This window comes from Cebidichthys violaceus, unplaced genomic scaffold (assembly GCF_023349555.1).
Source record: "Cebidichthys violaceus isolate CVI_PGR_0920_01 unplaced genomic scaffold, fCebVio1.0.p SCAF_25, whole genome shotgun sequence".
In the NCBI taxonomy this organism is placed as follows: domain Eukaryota; kingdom Metazoa; phylum Chordata; class Actinopteri; order Perciformes; family Stichaeidae; genus Cebidichthys; species Cebidichthys violaceus.
The window spans coordinates 6295353-6314257 of NW_027176428.1; the positions used below are offsets into that span (position 1 = coordinate 6295353).

Sequence of the window (18905 nt, forward strand, 5' to 3'; positions counted from 1 at the left end):
GAATGTGTTGTGGAAAATATTTTATAAAATCTTGTTTTCTTTCTTAATTGTATTTACTTACACATTAATTTTCCCATACACAATTGTTTCCTGCTTTTGTTTTGAGTTCCTAAAATTTGAAGTCAACCCACCAAAATCTACTGCAGACAACAAATGCAACATTTTACCTGTATGGCATTCAGCACTAAAGATTGACGAGTTCGGGCATATGGGAACAAACCTTTTTTTATTTTATAATGCAAACTGCAACATATGAATTATATTATTTACCCAAAGGAGCAGAAAAAGGTCATAGTTCACACAGTCTGTTAAATCTAAGTCCAACACAATATTTTCATCTAAACCATAAAGGGAAAATCCACCCTAAAACAAAATGTACATTCCTTTGATGTTGGACAGTTCATTCTTATTTTGTGAACATAATCAAGTCTCAAGCAACGCCATGACAACGCCATGTTTTTCCTCCGCAGACAGCGCAAAAGGAACCAGACTTTATATCAAAGTGAGTGATTTGTTAAGGGATATAAGGGATAAGTATTCAGGTGCTAACTTTTGCACATATTGGATCAAATAGCTCAGACATACAGTCCTTACTCCCCAGTTTCTGATTCAAATTCTGTTCACAAATTTTAATTGAATTGTGCAATATCATAGGATTCAAATGTTAATTCTTCAGGGTTTTTGCTTCAAGAAGGCATTCTATCAAAGAATTTATAAGCACAAATATAGCTCAGGTGAAAACTGAACCTCAATTAATCCGTTCAGTTATTGCTTAGATAAATAATATTTATTCTACAAGAAAAAGAAGTTTCACATTGTTCAGATGTAAAAAAAGAAAAGAAAAAGCAGTTCTAAAATGTGATGTCAAATTGACTTTTTTTTGGTTGAAAAATCCCTGAACTGTTGAAACATTTTGTAATTTTGTACATCTGCATCAAGTCTTGGAAAGTTTCAGAAAGGATTAGTTGATTGGCTGAAAAAACAGCCACGTGACGAAAACAGTGACAGAAGTCTTTTGTAACTCTGGGATAAAACAGTGAAGAGCACCATTTTCACTACGGGCAAGCCAGACGGTAAAGGGGGAAAAGCCACAGGAGCACACAGAGTTCAGGTGTGCACTTAAGTGCTGGGGGCTCGCAACAAAAAACGCAGATCCTTCAAAAAGTCGCTTTTTGGTCTTCATTCTCCTCGGTCATAGTCCGGCTGTGTGCAGCTTATGCAAATATAGTCGTCCTTCTCTGCTCGCTCAGCAGAAAGTCCTACACAGACCTGGTGGAACCATTGATTGCAGCTGCCGTCACATTGGACCCAGTTTACCTGAGAAGCAGTAAGATGTGAGAAAAAAATGTTAACAAAATAAAGATATAAATCAGTTAAAACAACAAAATGTAGTACATTAAGTAGACTGATGTAAAACAAACCTCGTCGGCCTCTGGCTCTCTGCACCATGGTGCAGCACACAGTGAGTAGTCCTCCTCTGAATCTGAAGCAGTGGGCTCAGACACTGTGTGAGTGGGAGAACACGTCCACTTGGTGTCTTCGCTCTTGTCTTCGATCTTCTCTTTGCTCTTCTTGGACTTCTTTTTGCGGCACTTCTTGGGCTTCTCGCTGTGCTGCGAGTCGGAGCTTTCCTTCCGCCGCTTGGTCCTTTTGCTCTGACCATTCGCTTCCTTTTTGAGACCGGGAACTCCATTCTGTGTTAAGGCAGAAATATTACAATAAACATATCATAATTAATGATACATCATAATAAGTGTGATTAAGAATATGATCCACAGGCAACACTCTTTGCTGTATTCCTCATTACCTTGTTGTGGTGGGGGCTCCCTCTCTGTGACTGTTGGTCCTGTTCTGTGTTGCTCCCACAGGGGGCGCTATGTGAGAGCAGGGGGGCCAGTTTGTACAGCAGGTATTTGTACAGCTGCTCAGTTTCAGGCAGAGTGACCTGCAGTAGGAATCCCTCTACCATCAGCTCCTCCAGCTCAGGGCCAAGACCTGTGACAAATATGATGAACAGCCGAGAGTTCAGAGGCGAGATACAAAAGGATAAATGCAAAGCATGCTTGGATGCAGAGTGCTTAAAGCTTTGACACTGACCCTGGAGTGGAACAGACTGGTGTTCTGTATGGAACAATGAACCGTTTATTTCCTGAGTCAGATGTGAAGATATTCCAGGTCCAACCCTCCCCTGAAACAATAAACAATAACTAAGTATGCTTGACAACAATCAAGAGACTCATCCATTCAACTGTATGTATACGGAGTTATAAAATGTGTGTTCCACTGACCATCTTTGAGACTTTCTTCAGCACTCCCTCTGTGCATGCCTGCTGAACTTTGTGCTGCCATCGCACCGTCCTTTCGATGAGGAAGCGCAGGGCGTCCCCTTCTGGCAGCCGAACACGAATCCTCTGCAGTGAAGCCAGCAGAGGCAACACCTTGTCCAGGGGGGGTTTCCTCGACCGCTGGCAAAGTGGGCAAAGCCAGGCTTGGCCGTACTCGAGGTCCGCCGTCGTCGTAATGCAACCGCAGTGGAAAACTTCTCGGCAGAGTTCGCACTGCATCATGGCACCCGAAGGGGCCTTTTGGCAAACGCAAGCACTAAGTGCACAACAGTTTTCAGCAGGAACAAGCTTGGACTCGTTTGAAGCGCGCAGAGCCAACAACATATCCATCTCCCTCTGGCGGACCTCAGCGAGAGTTACCATCTGTGAAGGAGCAAAATGTAGCTTAATAAGTAAAAATTAAAGATTGATCTCATTCTTGTCACAATCTGACACCAGATTACACTCATACCCACGATTGTAATTAGGGCTGTCAAAGTAGCATCACCACACTGTTTAAATAGTGTTCCTGATTGATAATAAATCAATCATGTTTCCTCGTTCACTTCATGAGGCATCCATCCTGCCTTTTATTGCTTCGTGGCTACCATAGTAGACCAGGGACTTTTTAACAATACAGGTATATGTATTCTTTTTTATGTAAAGTATGCTTCACAGCGTTAACAGCTGAAAGCTCCTAGAAGTCAACAGGGAACATTGCGTAATATGCCACATAGGGGCAACTTTGAATTAATCAAATTATTTAGTATTTCTTTTGACGATTATTAATTGTTCTTTTGACGATTTTTGTGTGTGTGTGTGTGTGTGTGTGTGTGTGTATTTTGAGCCCCTCTATTTAAGGTCCCTTATTATAAAAATAGTGATTTTCATGCGTTTTTTTTTTTTTTACTAAGCAAGTCTAAGTGCTATTTAAATACTGTTAGTATTAAAACACTAAATCCATTGTGAAATACATGCTGCCTGTACTCAGAAACTTTGCTTTTAAATGAGCCATCAGGATTTCTGTATAGTTGTGGTGTCACAACAATACAATATATACTGTAGACCATTTTACAGTTTCTACTGTAAATATTCTAAATGTGTCCCAGTTTATTTCTGGTTGCAGTGCATTTTAGGACAGTAGAGTTTCTTGCAAATTTAGACCAAATGTAACTGTTAAAACAAAATGAAACATGCAGTTAGTTGCAATAATGAGGAATGTTGTTAATGATCACAATTTAACCCCCCCCCTAGTTATACTGTAACTCACAGCAGAGGCAGAGTCCTTGCTCTCAGAGAGAGCTCTGTCCACGTCACACAGAGAATCCAGTTTTGTTGGAGATTTTTTACTGATTTGTGAGGCTTCTTTCGATTTTTTAGATCTTGACTTCTGAAGCCCGGTACCTACATCACATCTCGGACAAAGCACCTGAGAACATAAATTAAAAAAACACATTATTTATTGGTCCTGTGATACAGCTTTGAAATGAGCACACTTACTAACATCCGTTTACCTCAAGGAGAGAGAAAGGTGAATTTTTCAGAAGGAATGTCTTTGCTGCGCTCTCCTTCCAGGTCTGAACATCACTGACGAGGACTTCTAGTCGACTCAGCGGTTCAAGCATCACTGGGATGGACTCTGCTCTGAGGAGCAGCTCAGAGAGGCTGTCCAGCACAGGAATACGTCCCCCGAGCTGCAAACAGGCACACACCAGATTTATAATCCAAATTCAACCATTGCAGGCCAAGTGTTAAGAGCTGAGAACATAAAGCAAGGTTTAAGTATATTTTACCTGAAGTGCTTCAGCTTCAAGGAGCCATTTCTTTGCCTTGGTGACGACATCCTTCAGCTGCAGACAGTTGGGCAGATAGGCAGGGATGTTTTCCACTTCTTGTAGAGCGGCATCGAGTGTTTCCATGTTGTGATTCCTTTGAAGAGACATGAGCTTTAGTAAATACAGTTTACATGTTCAGGTTTTTTTACAATGTCTCATGTGGGAGTGTCATGTCATCTTTTATCGCTTCAGTTTTAAACCCTACCAAAATAAGACTGCATTTCTGATAGATGTATACAAACATCAAGTATCAGATCATATATGAGGTGCTTGCTATGGCAGAGTCTGGTGCTCTCCAGTGTGTGGTCTCTGTGGAGCCATCAGAGGGTTAAACACTGTCACAACACCATGATCCTCTTTATTCAACATGATCCAGCTCTGCAGACTTGGCACATTTCACTCAGCACCGTCTGAAGTTAAAGCTGATTTCACGTTTTCTCGACCGACGCCACTTTTTAAGAAAATTGTAAATTTACAAAACAAAGTATGAATTCACTGTTTAGAAATACAGACTTTACATTACTTTAATAAAGTCGTAGTATGTAAGTTCACAACTGAAACCAAACTGAGCTGTTCCTGAATTTGACTAGTGTCAGATTTCTTGCTCATTCATAGAAGAAGTGGGTAGTGTGTTTGTTCATGTGTAATGAACGGTCCATCATTTCTGTAGTTGATTACGTTTTTTGAGTACTTCATCCTTTTCTTTGTCTCCACCTAAACCACAAGCAGGGAGTGAGATAAAAGATAAAAGCTATGGACATACGAACTAAGGCCCAGTGCTGCTCAGTGTCCTCACCTGGCTTCCATAAGGCTGAGCGCTCGCTCCTCCCACTGCTCCGACACCGTCAGCAGCTCCTGCAGACGAGCCATGGCTCTTTCCACAGAGCTATGAGGGGCCAAACCCACGCCCTGGTCTATCAGCCTCCTCATGGTGTCCAGGCAGAGGCTTTCTGGCCGGCTGCTGGCTTGCTGCACAGCCTCCAGCCAGCGGGCCTGCTCCAGTCTCTCCCTCAGCAAAGGCAGCTGGGGCAGCTCCACGTCCAGGCCCAAGCTCTCGTCCAGCAGGTCCTGCAGCTCCAGCGGGCTGGGTGACTCATCAGAGAGGAGGCGCTCGCTGCGCTGCTGGAAGTCATCCACCCGGGTCAACAGGTCCTGGGGGCCACATTAAACAGACATTTAGGGATGGATATTTGACTACTGAGGCAAGACTTAAATTCTAAAATGAAGCCAAATTCACACATTATGTACAGACATTATTAGACTTCAATGGGAAAGTGTGATGACACAGAAAAGTGTTAAAGTGAAAAGCTGTAATTTGTGCCGTGTATTTCAAAGTAACCAATTCAATTTTATTGACATTTAAGATTCAGGTAAATGTTTCTAATCCAAACTCTCTAACCTTTAGTAAAGGAGCCTGTCGGATGTTGCACGGCAGGTTGTCGAACTGTCGGACAAAAGACCTCAGCTCCTCAACAGTCAACTCGTTCTGGTTTTGAGACTTTCCTCCTCCAGAACGATACCTGATATACAAAAACAAAAACAAAAAACAGCACATCTATAAATATCAAACGACAGAATTGTCTGAAACAGCTAAAATAAACCCGTGAAAATCTCTTAGTGTCGTACCTCGTCTGCCTCTTTCCATTGAGAAGCTGTTGGGCCATCGCAGCAACTTTATCAGCCTCTGAGGCGACTGTGCGTAGCTGACCCAGGAGGCTGATTTGTGGGAACGCCTTTGTTTCTGCTTGCTCCACCAGGCTGTGAAGCTCTTCCAAACCTGACCAGAAAGCAGTAAAAACTTTTAGAAAGTATGAAATATGAACAGGGAAGTAATATAATACAGTGTGGCCGGATGACAGAGTAGCAATGAGTGTATCCCTTAAAATTAGAAGGACATATTTTGGATAACTGAGTTTTGTAGTATTTTGCCCCCCCCCATTGACTAACTTCTTTTCTTGTTTCCTTTGTTCTCCAGGATGTCCTGCACACCACAGAGCCAGTCTTTATAGGACTCTGCACGCAGCTTCACTGACTCCATCATTGGATACAACTCGTCCAGTGTAAACTTGTAACTGCAAGGAAAGACAAAATGAGGCAATAATAGACAATGATAACCAATAAAGTTCCAATACAAATGTCTTCTACCCACTGCCAAACGTGAAATGGCAATTAGTAAACAAAAATTGTATATTGTAAGAGCTATCAGGATTATGATGTTTTAATTAAATCATCTAATGAGATTAATTTTTCTTGCATTACATATTCCAGTGCCACACTTTCCTGGTGTAATTTTGTCTCTTTACTCAGTGATATAAATATTAATCTCAGACAGAAACTGAAAGCAGGGCTCATTTTTGCTGACGCAACTAATAAAGTGCCCTGTGCTGCGTATTGCGCAGTTTAAAGTTACTGTTAAATGTCTTTATTTCACTTTTTATGCCAGAACATGTTGGCAAAGCTGCACATTTCTGCCAGTTTGATTCTCGTACATTTGTTCTGGGTGTCGATTTCTTTGTAAATTGTGGCCAGAAATATGAAGCCGCTGTGATTTTCAGTGAATATATTTTCATCACTTCATTCAAATTGAATACAAAAACACAACCTTCTTATAAGATATAATTTAGGAAACACCTGAGGAGTCTTTAGGATGCCCTTGAAGTAGCTTAGCTGATGCAGACAATTCATAATAGTACTCAAAACAAAACAAGTAAAATTCAGAAGTGAGCAAGTATGATCAGTTGTTGTGGTTACTGAAGACTCACTGGAGTGTAAGGTTGCTATGAGGACAGGAGCAGAGGTCCCGGGTGTGGTACAGACACACCATCTTGCCAGGACTGCAGGCACAGGTGATGCCAGACAGGTAGCAGGTGGTTCGACACTTGCAGCACTGCCGCTCCTCATCAGGGAGCACTTCATAATCCACTTGTCGAGATTGCACCACACCCTAGGGAAAAAACAACACACAAAAAAATCTGTAATTTGAGCTGCAGAGGAGACAGAGGAACTAAATGAGAGAGCTGCACAGACAAACAATAGTCTCAAAGTTTTCTCTAATGTATTCTTGATGAGGTGTGATTATGGGTGTACCTGGTTTGCTATAACTGTCCCACAGGAGCTAATACTACAAACTGAAAAATGAATGGGATTCAGAGCTATGATTCTAACAATTTGCAATTGTTCAAATGTGTTTTGCTTCCATATTTTAGACCACAGAGAAAATAAAGTAATTGTGTCCTGTTAACTCACTTTACCTCCTGGATGTCGATCATATGTGCTGAAATATTAAACCTGCATCCTGCTATCATTGAACTTTGTAAATCAACCGAACTAATAATAAAAAAAAAAACAGACACAATAGATCCTTAAGACAAGACCTCCTCACCAACTTATTCATCTTCTCTCTTAGTTGTTCTTCTTCTTGGACCATGACGGTCATCTCCTTCTGCACTCTGGACGCCAGGTTAACATCCATCGTGTCTGCTTTATAGGCCATGTTACAAACCATCTCATCGTGTGAGAAGACACAGTACCGACTCAGCTGGCGATAGTGAGCCACACATTTACGGCCGATGGGCATCTGTCAGAAAATATATAGACGGGTTTAAGTTTAGGAGCGATGGGCTAGCGGTAACTATTTAAGATGAAAAATACTGTATATATAATATCAACAACATCCTTCTGTACCTGAATATCTGATTTTTCTAATTTATAATCTGTATTAAGGGTCTATAAAATTGTTTTTAATCCCGTTTTGTAAACTATTTTTCACCACTTTTGTTTTTCACCATTTATTATAAGCATGCGTAAATATCTCTACTGGAGCAAAACATATTTACCAGAAAAATCTAATAAACAGAACTCCTACTGCATGAACAACATGACTTTACAGCAAGACAAGTATAAAATGATCTGGTTTCTGATTTCTTACCCAATCCATGGTGCAAAAGTTGACAGCTTCAGCAAAGTTGAAGCCCTGGTTGAATCCACTGTGGTAAGCTCTGGGGAAAGTGATGACAAACTCCCCGGCACATTGGTTGGTGCGATAGATCTATATAGATTCATCAATAAGAAAATTAAAATTAAGAAATGACAAGCTGTAAGTGTTTAACAGTTCATGTTTTTACAATTATCATTTGTTATAAGGATGATACCGAGACCGACCATGTTGAACCCAGCAAAGTTCTGATGTCTTGATTTATATATGGCTATCAAAAGATATTTTCCCAAAAAATGATAAGACACTGCAACATGTTGACGTTTTCTTTAGCTACTTTGATTTATATTACTGATATACTTTTTGTGCAACTGTGCTGTGTAATATTAAAAGTAAGGAACTTCATCTTCACACTTAGTGGATAAAGATCTCTTTGTTTCAGACATTGAAATGTGATGATTAATTATTGAGTGTAACATTCAGAGCAGGTTACCGGGACGCCGTTGTTCATCAGGGTGTTGGGATTCATGATGGTGACCAGCTGGTGGAGGAGGTCTTGCTGGGACTCAAACAGCTCAGGTGCCAGGTTCTTCATGACCGACTCAAGGTGCTCTGCAGCATAACCAGGAGCCCCATACCACGTCTTTGGCTCCCCCCTGCAAATATGGTCAGAACTATCAGTGAAAAACACTTCAGATAGTCAAACTTCTGCATTACAATCACTATAACAGATACACAACAGAGTTTAGAGAGTGCACTCTACCAGTGAAGATAGTTTATGGAATAGCTCCAGTGGTCCTCAATATGCCAGCAGAAGGAGGAGAAGCACATCCCCACATACAGCCAGGGTAACTTCATCCCACAGATGTCGGCTGTAATGTGAGTCAGCACAGAGGAGTCCAGCACCGGCATGTTGTTCAGGTTCCAGCCGCTGCTCAGGTAATGCTGCAGGTCAGACACAGGTCTCAATCCACTTGACTTCTTACTGAATAAAAAGACTAGTTTAGCAGTTGTTATAGTATTTCAGTGCTGTTAGTTTTTTTTTCCCCAGCAACCTTCCAGAAACCTACATTGCTTTAGGAAATACTGAAGGTTGAAAAGAAGGTTGAAAAGCCCAACATTATTTGTAGTATTTCAATGTTATTTTTCCTTTCATAATAAATGTGTATGAAGTACTGGGGGCCAGGCTGTTGTCATACACTGCTTGGTGCTATACTTAATGCACTATAATTTGTATAAACCCAAGTAATCAATTTGCATGTTTTTAGACATGGGAAAAACTAAATCAATCTTTGAAGGTTGTGGAGGTAATAACCACATTATGGGTGGTACATCTTATTTATTTTTAAGGTTTTAGAGAGACAAAGGTTTACATATCTTTTTATAATTTCCAGTAAAATCAATGAATTAAGCTAAAGACAGCTCATCATGGGGGACAATGTATTCGGACCATAGACAAATATAAAACACCATCCTCAAACCAGCAGACAGATTGTACCTTATCCTCAGGGGTGACTTCAAAATGGCTGTTACTCAAAGGGAAACCACTCCCAAACTCTTTGGAGGCGATGTCTGCTCCGTACTCCACAGTGACGTCCTCCTCAATGGTGCTGACTAGACGCCAGAACTCCTTCTCCACTAGCTCAGTGGGAACCATCTAAAGCACATAAGGAGATGACATGGTGTGATCGTGTGCCACGTTCACACTAGTCTAGAAACCAAAGCTAGTTTGATCCCAAGTTCAAACAGATTAAGAAAAGTGTTGTAGTGTTGTCACTGCACACGTGTCAGAATGTATCTGCTGGGACCAATGACAAGAACGTCATCTTTTTCAGGAATTCAGCTAGACAACAATTTACGTCTCAAACTGGCTGCTTGTTAGGGCTGTTACTTCCTGCTGCTCCCCCCTAAGCCAGACCTCTAACCTCTTCACCTCTTTCACTCTCTTTGTGCAGTAAGAGTATGTTCACAGGATGTGTCGAGTGTGAGAGGGGGACCTGCATCTGATAAGACAAAAGGGACTTTCTCTGGAAGTGTTTTATCACAGCATTCCTTTGTTACAGGCCAAGGTAATAAAACAGAGGTAACGGAGAGTTCAGGACTGTTGTCCTCAAAGATCTTCTAAAATCTGCTCAGAAAACATCTCAGAAAACATTTTTGCGATATAAATAGATGAATTTAAAATGATTGGAATATTTTATTTCCACCGAGCCAAACATGTTATGTATCATACTATAGCACAAGTCATTATAGTTTTGGGGAAAACTACTTTCAAATGTATATCTGGTTCAAGGTTTACATATCTTTATATAGTTTCCAATAAAGTTCAAGTTGAATCAATGAATTCAACTCCGTCAGCTGCTCCGGCTTGTTTCTCTCATTGGCTATCGTGGTCCTGCTCAGAAAGACGTAATCATACAGACTTTAACTCCGACACACAAACATGTTTCAAGTTAAACAGGGCTACAGTTCAGGAGTTTTAGGACTGGATCTGTAAACCCCTCACATTACTCAATAATCTAGGCAAAACATCGGTACCGACCAAGGTCCAAGGCCAGATTTCTCCCCTGATTGTCAATCAGGGATGAAACAACCCAAAACTCCTGTAGTCTGAGGCTGGCTTGAGTAGAATGGAAACCACTCGGTTATCAATGAACAAGTGATGCAACTCACATGAACTGGCATGTTGAAATAATCTGACTTGAAGGAATCGGCCATGTCTCCAAAAGACTGGAGGGTGTAGCTCCTGCTGGCCTGCTCAAACCCAAAAGCAACAGGAGGTTTGCCACATTCCTGTAAAATAAAAAGGGGATAAAAGATGAAAATAAAGTTGGGAAACACTTGAGAGTTTTATATTTGCGAATATCAGGCAGATGATTTTTCTCTTGTTCCCAATTATGAGCTTCTCTGCCAGGATTCAGCTCCCAGAGGGTTTGCTCACCTGAGCCAGGCACTTGGGACATCTCCAGTCGCCTTTGGGAACGTCGTGGAGGGGAGGGATCAGACAGAAGATGTGATAGCTGTCATCACAGCCGTCACACAACAGGAGGCGGTCCTCAGCAGTCCCTTTGCCACAAACAAGGCACATGTACTGGTCTATCTGAGGAGACAGGATCATTGTGAGCACTGCCTTTGTTCAATGATTGTTCAGCAATTTTCTCTGATAACATACAGCACAGTACAAAACTACAGCATGGATACATGTTTTTTTTTTTTTTACTGGCACAATTATAGTGATGTAAGCCAACATTGCAATACATAATAATATACTTACTTTACTCGAGGGAGGTCTCTTATCTAATAGAGTTTCTTCTTTATAATCCATTGGATCCTCATGTTTAATGGGCTCCCGTTTCACCTCAGTGATGGCCATTCTCACTGAAAGACACAGAGGAAGGCTCAATGAAAGCTGGTCACATCTGACACAATCCCTGTTTTCCTCTCTAAACCAAGCAGCACTGCTTGCTTTGTTCTTACCAGGTTCTTGTTTGCCAACATACGTTCCCATCCTTCTCCTGAGATTGGGACGATTCTCGCAAACTTCCCCTGGTTCGGTTTTAAAACTGCCTCTCTATTGAAGTCACAGTGAGAGTCAGTGAGAAACAGAGAGAACAGGCCCTCAATAAGATATGAGGATTACTCTTTTAAAATGAGACAATTGGTGTAAAAACATGTAGCTTCACTATCAAAGTGAAATACAGCCACCAGTTACACACACAGTTACACACACAGTTACACACACACAGTTACACACACACAGTTACACACACACACACACACACACACACACACACACACACACACACACACACACACACACACACACACACACACACACACACACACACACACACACACACACACACACACACACACACACTGGTTGTAATTTATCCTGTGTGTGGATTGCATATGAATCTGAACTTTTACTTAAACATCCAGATTTATGAACACACATTAGCATATCATACACATAATGAATGACACAGGTGAACATTTCAGCCAGTGAGAGAGAGCGAGCGAGAGACAGAGAGAGAGACAGAGACAGAGACAGACATTGGACTGACTTCAGATCTCATGCGTTTTGCACGGCGAGCAATGCTGCAGGTCTCCTGAGGCTGGACAGACTGCCGCTGCGGCAGGTCGTGAGGGGTGTACTCCTTATCTTTAGTGTCATTGGTCAAGGTGGCTCTCTGCAAAGACAAGTAGAGTGTAGAATGTGGAAAAAAAAAAGACACTTAACTACCCTGATTAAAAACAACAAAACCTACAAAGCCTCTTTTTTTCACCTGCATTTAAGCCAAATGAACAAAATCAGACATTCTCCAACTATATAATAACATATCAATACAATCTCATCCTACCAGTCCCTTCATTATGCCTCTTTAAAGACACCAAACACAAGACAAGCTCTTATAAAAGTATGGAGCTACAGACAAGTCTTAGTGTTTCTCAAAAAATCAGTGTGTTCCTTACATTTACAAATGCTCCCAGTGATTTGTGCTCGTCAGTTCTAGTTTTACGACACTGGCAGCATTAGTGAATCCAATTCCAGTACACATTGCATTACAAGAAAATCACTGATCTTTCAGGGGTGTGGTGCAGAAATACACTAAGAGCTTTTCTGTGGCAAAACATTTGAATAATTACCTGCTTAATCCAAATTATAATGTCGTCAACTATAATAATAATAATAATACTGTATTCTGGTAGAGCGAGAGCTCTAGTCACTACGTATGGTTTATAATAATAACAGTGTAGGCTGAGGGGGGAAAAAAAAAAAAAAAAAAGGCACATAAATTGACTATGAATTCTTCCGATGAACATCTACTCAATTTCAAACAATTAGTTTAACAATTGTAGCTACTGCTGCTCTACTGGTAAAAGAAAACATAAGCGACGTACAGGCCGATTGCCTCCAGTCTGGAACAGGTTGTATGGGTAGAGGATTCTCTCATAGTGGGCCCGCAGATGAGAGCCGATAGCCTTGCCTGGAGCAAAGCCCATCTTGACGGATATCTTAGTCCAACGCCGCTCTCTGCAGACGGCATCAAAGCCTCCCTCTTCATTTACCAGCTTGGAAAGAAAGAAATTATGCATTTAGTCTGTATGTTATCTTTAATAACATGTATTTGTCCCAATTTTAACAGCAGCAAGGATTTGCACACACTTTATTAAGCTGGTAAAGATCCAAAATCTTTCTTTCCACATGAGGGATTTTCAGAGTGCATCCTTGAAACTCCCAGAATTTTGCTATTTGATCCAGGAAGTTCAACTTGACTCTGGTCTGAGCCTAAAAGCACAGAGAAACAAAAGTTAATGTGTGTATTTAACATTTCATGGTTTATAAATAATCAATAGACAGGATTTTATATATACCAAATACACCATTTACACGTATTGCATTTTATGTGCCTTAAACATACAAAACATATTGAATGTACCTCTAACTCATTAAGTCTTTGTATCCTTGGTGTGAACTTCAGTCTGTCCACATCACAGGCAAATGGAGGCTGCCATTCCTGAGAGAATAAAAACAAAAAACATTTTATGAAGCAAAATTACACCAATTCTGTGATGGTTACACTGAAACAAAAGTCTTTGAATCAAAATGTTGTTTGTCAGTAAAAGTACAGCATGCTCAACAAGGCCGAAAGTGAATGAGTGGTTTAAGTCAAACCCCTCAAAACAAGCCGGCTTACTGTAGATTTGAGTTTTTCTGAGAAAAAAAAAAGAAAAAATCCCATGAAAAAACCCAAAATGTGTTTCAGGCTCCCTCAGCCTGTCTGTGGCTCGCTGCTGCAACTGAAGACTTAAATCTTTAAAAACAGATCAGGAATATATAATTTTATTAAAACTTTTTTTTAATTCTTTTTTTAACATTGCTCAAACAAAATAGATTTAGTTGTGGATTATTTTCAGCCAAATATTTGGTGCACTAATGAGTTTGACTTACTCAAGCTCGTGTGCACAGCTGCAGGACTGTACTGTTGGATTGCCCTGAACTTTTTTCCTTAAACAAGTAAACTATTCAGAGAACCAGACTTTTATTTTTTTAATACAGGTTGGAGTATAATTTCACTGAGTTCTTGACCAAAATAAAAAGCCTGCCTGTAGTCAATACAGAGTAAAAATCTAACACTAATCCTGACTACACACCCAGTATGCACATCCAAGAGACTGCTATTATTCTAGTAAACCAACAGACGGTCATTAAAAGGCAGACATACAGGAAGTGAGAGCGTGTCTGTGCAAACATGCATCTCATAATGGTTGATTTTTTGTTTGTTTTGCATGGACAAAACTATGTAGGAAACAAGATTTCTGTGATTTCAGGTCAGCAGCATTGCATTATTAGGGGTGATGTAAAACTAACAATTAAAATAAAAATAAAAAAATGTCTTCAAATGTTTATCAAACAACATAATTATCCCACAAAGAAATACACAACAATTTCATCTTGCTGCCAGTCGTTATGTTTAACTACATCAATGTAACAACACAACACTAAACACTGACATGTCTGGTATTAATGCACTTGCACACCTACTCACACTAGACCACACCACTTCCTGTGAGACTAGAGAACATGGTGTCAGTGGTGGCTCAACAGTCAGCAAAATAATCTCAGTTTTACATCGTTAAATCCAAAAAGTATTCATAAAGCACATTAGAGCAAAGTGCTGTACAATGAAAATACAGCAAAAACCAACAACAACAACACAATAAAAACACAAAAGACATGATTAAAAGACAATAATATAGAATGGTAACTCTCAAAGTGAGTTAAAAGCCAGTGAATGAAAATTGTTTAAAGACAGGATGTGTGATAACACACTCCTGCTGATTTGTCATCAGTGACAATATAAATGAGAGACAAGCAACTTGTGAAATTGTTTCCTTGAGTGTGATGGAAAACATGCTATGCTGGCCGATATGAAGTTGATATGCTGTCATATGATAGACGGATTGTTACTTTAGCCGTTATTAGTATTGACAAAACCCTAAAACATGTAAAGTTCAAATTATAGTTTATTTCTTTAAAGATTTCCAACATCACAGAGTCATTTTTGAGACTGTGGAACAGACAGAATCGCTAGAGATACGTTTCAGGTTTCAGATTTGCCCTTCAAATAGTATGTCAGAAATGTCCTCAGACAAGCTGACTGCTGTGTTAAAATGAACACCCAAATCTATAAACTCTAAATAAATCCATAAACTTAAAATGTGTAAAGCCACACCTGCTCAGCAACAGCACTGAATGGATGTTACGTTGTCCTAATGGCTCAACTCTGTGTTTGGGCTTTCAGGAAAACCAGGCCACATACCAATCTAAATTAGATTAACTGAATGGGCTTGTAGCAGCTTTGTTGGCAAAGTAAAGATGTATTTTCTAATTAGATAACTAGTCTAAAGCAATAACTAGCTAGCACCTACATCTACATTTTGGATTTTAATATTTGGATTTGAAACATTTGCTTTAAATTTGTATTAGATTTTTTCATATTGAAGTATTTTCCCATTCACTCCTAGTACAGAGTAATTTGTGGAGAATGAGATACATCAACTTGTTAACATGTGTTTAAGAAGCAAATGAAAACATCAACTTTTGCTTTAAAGTTCACATCTTAGAACCAAACTCCAGCTGACACTACATTATTGAATTGAAAAGTGAATGTGCCAAATTGGCACACGAGATGTGGTGAAGAACAGATCATGTGACCTGCTTCGGCCGAGCCTGGAAACTAAGCTACAGCTCTGGATCCAATTCAAATATCACAATGTTTCTTAATGGGTACAGAAGCACATAGTTCACTTCTAAAGTCAGCATTTTCATTATAACTGACCACCGATTAGCACTATGAAATATTAAAATGTTGTTCACAAGATTGACTGGGTCTAGAAAGGCTTTTTATATCTTACTAGGAGAGAAATACTGGTCAGAGTAGAGACAACAACAACCTTATCTGTAGACAAAGCTGGTTTACAACCACAAATGTCCTGGCACAAAAGAAAAACAATCGCTTTTAAACATATGGAACTGCACAGGGCTTTTATTTATTTTACCATCCTCACACACACAAGTCTGACCACACCAGTTCAGAGTAAAAAAAGTGTAATTTTGGTGTGAACATGACGAGCCTTTCGCCACGCACAAAATGACAAATACGAGTGGTGTGAAGCTAACCACAAACTGCCTAGAGATGCCTATACATTTGCATATGTGCCACTAACATCTACAGTAAAAATAAGACTTGAGCAAAACCGTGGAGGAAATACTGACCACTACCTTGTGATTTGCAAGTGCCTTCATCATTTCAAATGTTTATTGTGAAATTTTTTTAGCACCCAGAAATCACTCATCAAAACAGATTGTGGTGCAATGACTTCTTCCCTTCTAAAAAAAACCAAACAAAAAAACAACCAACATCTTTTAGTTTATTTTAAAGAAAAATTGAACAAAGAAAAGGAGATCTCAGGCCAGATCACATCTAAAAAAGCATGTAACATGTACACTGTATGAATCTCTGCCATACAAGTCTCCAGGTTGCCCTCATACAAACATAAAAATGAAGTACTTCAATGTTGCTTTAGTAGCAATCAACCCTTATGAGCTCAGATTCGAAGGATTTAAGATTGTTGTTATTAGTTTGTTTGGCCCACAAACCACCCTGGAGCCACATGTTGGTCTAAATATATCCAGTAGAAATATTGGTGCATGACACAGGGCTTCAGACAATAGTGCACAGTGTGGGACAAATGGTGGGGTTTGACTTATAAATACTAGGATAACCAACAGTTCCTCGGTCCATCTGGTGTAAAGGTATAGACCTCGACTGTCAGCTTCTAATCTATGCTCAAAGCCTTTGCCACTGCCTTCTTTTGTGTACATGAGCTGTGCACTTTAAAAAAAGGTTTCTTTTGGAAGAGCAAACACCAAGCAGTCCCCCACCCACCCTTTTTTTGGTTATATTGCAGCACTACCCGTCCTGTTTGGCCCGTGAATAGGCTTACACACACTTCCTTATTTCAACTGGGAGTCTATGGTATGGCAAACAGATTACATAAAACAATTTGCATCCTTGACCTCCATGTTTTTAAAGTGATACATTGGTAACTGCAAAAACCATGTCATCAATTCAAGGTAATATTATCATTACTACAACAACATGGGAGAATCACCCATTATAATTATTATTCCATAGAATCAGCCCTCCATCTAATTGGCGTGGAAGCTTGGACACACCCTTGAATAAATATCTTTCCTCTCCCATCCCAACAGAATTAAACTCATTGTGAGATTTTAAAAAGTCTAACGTTATAACAAACGTTACTTCATCTACTTTCTGTCCTGATATTATGTGACTGTTTGGAGGTGTGGATTATAGCAAAATCATCTTCAATAAGACAAAATAAATAAAGCCCGTCAGTTTCATAATAACGATATAACGTTATTCTGCAAGTTAGCTAAAACAAAAAAAGATTGTCAACAATCTGAAATAGTTTTTAAACAAATGAAAGCTATGATTTAAACTTAAAGAAACGCAATGTCCGTTGAGCCGTTAAACAGTCTCTTCTCTCCATAAACAGTTGGTCACCGAGCACGTACGTAACGTTAGAAACGTTGACGTTACATGTCACAACTGCAGCTTTAAACGGGCCCGATTAACGTTAGCCGTTGGTTACCTCATACTGGCTAAATCCTTCAAATCCCGTTGGGAAAGTTACGCTATACATCCAACTAACTGTTTAATAGGCAACGGCTCAAATTATTAGTTTAAATCTCGGTGAGCTAATTTCCGTGCGACCAGTCCAGGAAGCGTTTTATACGTAAACACTTCCCTTTATATTTTAATAAAGGCAAACTTCAACGGTTGAATTATTTATTTTTAGAAAGCCTGCTCTTAAAGATGACGGTTGTAATAAATACACGTCTGGCTGTTCGGAGGTTTAAAAACTTGATCTAAGACACCGATGTAATCATGTGATAGAGCTCCACTTCGTTGTTGCAAACACAACACAGTCCAGGCTCCGGCTAGCTGACGATTCAACTCGGGGAGAGCCGCAATCCGCCATGTTGAAACCTGTCTAAAAACACAACTTTGCCTGCTAAATTAACAACAGCAGCTGAGGCCACCACACCAAGCCAAAAAAAAGAAGCCCCGAATAACTATCAGAATGAAGAAATACTCACCGGCGGAGGTCGGATCTTGCAGATGCCAGTTTTCTCTGCAATGGGTCGTATTTTGTTGATGTACGCAAAAGGGTCGGCGAATTCCTCCCAGCTGGGCTCAAAAACAGGGCACTCCGGAGGAGGAATGAACTCATTCAGCTGTGGTTGAGTCATCGTTGCATCTTCGTTATGACTCCAGCTGAAATGTTGTTGTTGGTTTTTTAAAGAGCTTCCTCACGCCGAATATGCTCGCAATGGATTCTCGTCTTTCAGTTCATGTCCACTCTCCACTCATTGAACTCAAAGACGAATTATCTAGTTGGAGACGCGAAGTGACAGCAAGAGACTGTGTACCTCCGCTTCGAAATGTAGACACACTCACAAACCTATACTCATTTTACAACCAGTTTGTGATTGTGCACGCAAACACACAATTTATCATTTAATTCCACATGCCAATACTGATTGTGTGTATAGTTGATTTTACTACATCGATACAGCTCATTTGTATCTGTTTGAAGGAGTTAAAAGCCTGTTGGACACTGTTCGAGTAGAGTTAACGCCTTATACGTTATTTCAATTTACTTTAATACCTTCCTAAACACACTATCGTAGAGTTTGCTCTCGTGCTGTTAACA

At 40.0% G+C, this 18905-nt stretch overlaps 1 protein-coding gene across 1 annotated transcript; it reads right to left on the reverse strand.

Moving 5' to 3' along the window:
* Positions 1-207: 207 nt before the first annotated feature.
* Positions 208-18582, reverse strand: kdm5ba (lysine demethylase 5Ba). Its single transcript, XM_068720001.1, has 27 exons — positions 18289-18582; positions 13538-13615; positions 13264-13386; positions 12999-13169; positions 12161-12286; positions 11571-11664; positions 11368-11471; positions 11035-11193; positions 10767-10886; positions 9592-9750; positions 8857-9038; positions 8587-8749; positions 8088-8207; positions 7542-7736; positions 6922-7103; positions 6107-6231; positions 5786-5936; positions 5559-5679; positions 4956-5311; positions 4118-4253; positions 3839-4018; positions 3595-3753; positions 2289-2708; positions 2098-2188; positions 1808-1995; positions 1422-1694; positions 208-1317 (listed from the first exon to the last, which is right to left on the reverse strand). Exons 1-27 carry the CDS (start codon positions 18439-18441, stop codon positions 1180-1182), a joined length of 4467 nt encoding a protein of 1488 aa, XP_068576102.1. The 5' UTR covers positions 18442-18582; the 3' UTR covers positions 208-1179.
* Between the last annotated feature and the right edge of the window lie 323 nt (positions 18583-18905).

Bases quoted from the DNA above. Each gene is read 5' to 3' on its own strand.
- kdm5ba (XM_068720001.1), bottom strand. From the start codon at position 18,441: ATGACTCAACCACAGCTGAATGAGTTCATTCCTCCTCCGGAGTGCCCT. The intron at 11,665-12,160 runs GTCAGTCCAATG...TGACTTCAATAG, and splicing joins CAAAACGCATGAGATCTGAA to AGAGGCAGTTTTAAAACCGA. The intron at 8,750-8,856 runs GTAGAGTGCACT...CCATATTTGCAG, and splicing joins TCCATAAACTATCTTCACTG to GGGGGAGCCAAAGACGTGGT.